The sequence below is a fragment of the Pteropus alecto genome, unplaced genomic scaffold, assembly GCF_000325575.1.
Source record: "Pteropus alecto unplaced genomic scaffold, ASM32557v1 scaffold41, whole genome shotgun sequence".
Lineage (NCBI taxonomy): Eukaryota > Metazoa > Chordata > Mammalia > Chiroptera > Pteropodidae > Pteropus > Pteropus alecto.
This window is the reverse complement of record NW_006430464.1, coordinates 2,511,629-2,516,334: the sequence shown is the minus strand read 5'-3', so window position 1 is coordinate 2,516,334 and position 4,706 is coordinate 2,511,629. Positions and strand designations below refer to the sequence as shown.

The window sequence follows — 4,706 nt, the reverse complement described above, 5'->3', positions numbered from 1 at the left end:
CAGTGCCGGCCAGGGCAGCGCCAGCAGGGACCCGGGCTGGGAGGCGTCGTCGCTGCCCCCCGCCAAGAGGCGCAAGTCTGAGTCACCTGATGTGGACCAGGCCAGCTTCTCCAGCGACAGCCCACAGGACGACACCCTCACGGAGCACCTCCAGAGCGCCATCGACAGCATCCTCAACCTCCAGCAGGCCCCCGGCCGGACACCCGCACCCCCGTACCCCCACGCGCCCCCAGCGGCTGTCACGCCCGCCTCCCCATCACCCCTGCACAGGCCAGACGCCTACCCGCCCTCCAGCCACAACGGCGGCCTCGGCGCCAGGACGTTGAACAGATAACACCGGGCTGGTCTTCCCTTCCCTGTCCCCTTGCTTTGCGTGGACGCCGGGGGCGGCTGGGCATCTGGCCTCCGCCTCCTGGGGGACACGAGCCGGGGATCCCCTGAGTTTTTCTTGCCTAAGTTATTGAGTCACAAAGGCCTCCTCCCCCACCTCCCGCTTCAGCTGGGTGGTTGGGTGGGGATCGTGGGTTTAGGGGAGGAGGCTCTAATGTAAACGTCCCCCACCAGAGGAGGGGGTAATCCTGGTGTGTCATTTCCCATTTCTTCCCACTTCCTGCCACACTCCACCCCGACTCCTGGGGGACACGCGTGTGCTTGCCAGGGACGGAGGCACCCCGGTTGTTCCCCCTGCTCACGCGTGTCCGGGCCCCCTCGTCTCTCTGGCCGCGGGGCTCGATTCCCGGAGCGCGCTCCGCCTCTCCCCACCGCCCCCCACAGGCCGTAAAAGGAAACGCAGGGAAGAGGCGCCTGAGCCTGCGTCTGGGAGCGTGCGCGAGGGCACTTGTCACACATCCCTGTGTGTGCGTCCAGTTCCTTGTCCTGTGTCCCTGTGTGTGTGCTCGAGTGAGAAAAAGTAAGAGAGATTTCGAACCCTCCTGTCCCTCGACTGAAATCCGAGCACCTCCGAAACGGGAAACTCGGGTCTTCCTCCCAGGGCGCCCTCCCCCAGTCTTCCCTCTGTTCTTCCTCTCTCCAGCCACCCGCGCCACATTTTGAAATCTCGGAGACAAAACGTACTGTAAGATAAATTTTTTTGTACTGTATTTATTGTGTATAACGATTTTTTAAAAAGAATTCTGTACATTTAGAACTCTTGTAAATTAAAAACCGATCCTTTTTTTAAAACTACTGACGTCCCTTCAGCCCCGTTGCTTTGGGGTCTTTTGGGGATTTGGAGTCGGGGTTTGGGGCGATACCTGGGGAGGGGCATGGGGAAAGCTTATTTCGCATAAAGTCGAGCACCTACTGGGGTGCCACATAGGGGGCGTGTGTTCGAGGAGGAGGCAGACGGTGAACGGCTCAAGCAAAGAGGAGGTTCTCTTCTTATTTATTTTTTCATTCCCAGCTCCCCTACCCCTTTGGCGACCATCAGCTTGTTGTTGTCTGTATCTATGGGTCTCTTTCCGTTTGGTTTATTCATTGACTGAATTTTCCCCGCGATTCTTCTGTTTTCCCCACGATCGCACAATTATGTGTGTTTCTGTTTCAAGACACCTTATCGATGTGTCTTCATCCATTCATTCAAGGCTGATGCATTCAAGGCCAAGAGCACTGTGACGCCTGAAGACAGCTCATCCAACACGCAATTTTCCTATAAGGCACGTTATGGTCTTTTTTGTGCTTAGGAACTAGGCAGCATTAAGCACCACGCCTGGGCACCAGGGGTCGGAAGGGTGAGAGGCAAAGTCAGAGGGAACAAAGGGGGCCTCTCGTGTTCAGGACCTTGTGCTCCCCGGGGATGACTTCGCTCTTACTCTGAGGGAGGCGGGAGCCACTGGAAGGTTCTGAGCTGAGACGGCTGTGAGCGGACGAGGTTCCCAGGCGCCCTCTGGCGGCCGCGCGGGGAACACGGCGGAATCCCGCCCAGTAGGAGACGCCTGCCCTAGTCCAGGTGGTGGGCGCTGGTGAGTGGACCCGAGAGATGCGCCGTTTCTCCTCAAGCCCCTGGGGGGTTTTGTGGGTGTGAAGCTGATACACCGGGTCTCGGAGGTGGACCACCTCCTTGCCTAGCTCTACACCGACTTCCGGCTTGTGCAAAATAAACAGAGCCCGAACATGATGAGCAACGTTTGCGGGGTGCTCACTGTGGGCGCCGAGCCATCTGGAAAAAGCGAGAGGCCCAGAACGGTGACCTCGGAGCCCAAGTCACCTGGGAACAGCAGGGTCGGAACCCAAGACTGGCAGAGTCCAGAGTTCAGCGAGTAACTACCAGGCTCGACGGCTGCCTTCTACACCGTTTGTTTGTTTGTTCGTTTGTTTGTTTTCCAATTGTGGTAAAATATGCATAACATAAACTTTGCCATTTTAGCCATTTTTAAGAATACCGTTCAGCGGCATTAAGTGCACTCACATTGCGCAACCATCACCACCATCCACCTACAGAACATGTTTCCTCTTGCAAAACTGAAACTCTGTCCCATGAAACAATACCTCCCATTCCTCCTCCCCAGGCACCGTTCTCCTTCCCGTCTCTTTGAATTTGACGGCTCTAAGCGCCTCATATGAGTGGGATCATATAGTATTCATTCTTCTGGGGCTGGCTTATTACCCTTGACAATGTCTCCGAGGTTCATCCACGTTGTAGAACGTGCCAGAATTTCTCCATCCAGTTTTGATAGATGGGGGAAGGAGGGAGCTAGAAAGGGAAAAAAAAAATCTGAACAAAAATGAACTGTAATTGAAAAAAAAATAAAAATTTAAAATTTTTTAAAGGGAAAATAATCTGAACTTGTGCCTTGGGGTGGAGTCTCCAGAGGCTGCAAGACCGTCAGGGAAGGTGAATGACACCCAGAGTTCCTGATTCAGAGAGCAGGGAGACGGCGAGATGAGACAGCAGTCCCACTTATTCAGGGCTCGAAACGTATTTAATGAGGCAGGGTAGTGGTGACCAGGATCCCCTTCCTAGAATAATGTCATTAAATGCATAAACTAAAACCCACAGCATTACAAGGGGGCCAATTACACTGAAATACAGTTATCTGCTTATTTAAAAACCCGCTCGCAATTACACAGAGCTAGCGGTGGGTCTGATTGGTGATGAGCGACCAGTTACTGGAAATCATCAAAGCAACCGAAATGTGATGAAAACGTGGGCGATTCCTCTCGGCGACAATGACACAGGTCCTGCTCACGCTATTATGTCTTGTGGCTCACATTTGGGAGGGAAAGGACACCCTGAATTTCAGTGTAAGGTCCAGATGTCATTTATTTTTCCCGGTCCAAGTCCACGGACCCTCTTGCATTTCACCTGAGGATGTGGCAGGCGGACAAACCCTGGGGTGGACTTTCTGTCCTTCACTCCTGGGACTGGAGACTGTGCTTCCTTGTGCCTCAACTTCTCCATCTGAGAAAGGGATCAATAACAACAAGAAGAACAGAAACTCACCTCCCAAGGGGAAAGGAGATGGTCCACGCCAAGCTTTTAGAACGGGTCCTGGCTCACGGTGATAATAACATTCCTTATCATTAAGTCCCCAGCCTTTTATTTACATATATATATCCCCCCGATTATGTACATGACCGCATTTAACCGATGAAAGATTTACCGGGGGAGGAATTTAAAATAGGTAAGATTAAAAATAAATAAAAATCACTTTAAAAAAAAAGAAATAAAATAAGTAACAGATATATTCTGGCCGATGGTGATAAGAGCTAAGAAGAAAAATGAAGACAGCCCTGAGGTGAGGTGTGGGGGGTGGGAGGGAGTGACAGGGTAGGTGGGGTGCACTGAGGCGGGGTGCCATTCCAGCAAAGCCCCAAGGGAAGTGGTTCTGTAAAGTAAGACGGATGGGGAAACTGAGGCTCGGAGAGGCAGAGTCGCTTCCCCGTGGTTCTCCAGCAAGCGAGCAGCACGTCTGGGACTGGCCGCAGGCCGCGTCTGCTCTGGGTCCGGCCCGGGGAGAAAGCAGCCACTCACTGACGGGGCGCGGACGGATCATCAGGGCTGATGTGTCGGAAGCACCTGCTACGGGCCGGGCGTGGCACTCGGCTCTGACCGATTTCTCTGGGTTTTCTGAATTCACTACTCCCGACTCAGTTGACCCACCTGTCAAATGCGGATAATCGTACCTACTTCGCAGGGATCGCCTGAGAATTCAAAGAGCTTCGAGCGGTGTTTGCACATAGGAAGCGCTCAGTGCGTGTTAGGGGTTCATTCGACAAGTCCTTATCAAGCCCGTTCCGTGGGTCAGGAGCTGCGGAGGCCGGGGACACCGCAGAGAACCACCCAGTGGGAAATCCCTGCCCTCGTGTAGAGCGATGATAGGAACTGTGGAGAAGAACAAAGCAACCGTAACGGCCGGATGGTGGGCGCCGTGTTAAAACAGAGAAATCGGGGAGGGCTTCTCGGAGGAGGTGGCGTTTGCGCAGAGACCTGCAGGAGAGGAGGGAGCAGGCCATTCCTCTAGAGTGGAGGGCCGAGGCCCTAAGGTTGGAGGGTCGTCAGTGTGTTGGAGGAACAGCCAGGGGTCCAGAGTGACTGGAGGGCAGTGAGTGAGGGGGAGAGGGAAGGAGGCGGGAGCAGAGGGGACAGGGGCGCAGGCAGACCCTGCAGGGCCTTGTGGGGCCCCTGCTTTGGCTTTTACCTTGAGCGAGAGAGGTGCCAGGGGGTTCGTGAGCTGAGGACTTTCGTGAACTCAAGTCTTTAAATT

The 4,706-nt window shown here is 54.2% G+C and overlaps 1 protein-coding gene across 1 annotated transcript in view; it reads left to right on the top strand.

Moving 5' to 3' along the window:
• BICRA (BRD4 interacting chromatin remodeling complex associated protein) overlaps positions 1-1,185 on the top strand; it is a 65,809-nt gene extending 64,624 nt beyond the window's left edge. The window contains 1 exon segment of the mRNA XM_025048868.1: positions 4-1,185. Coding sequence (XP_024904636.1) covers positions 4-334 — 331 coding nt within the window. The 3' untranslated portion in view covers positions 335-1,185.
• Positions 1,186-4,706: the final 3,521 nt, after the last annotated feature.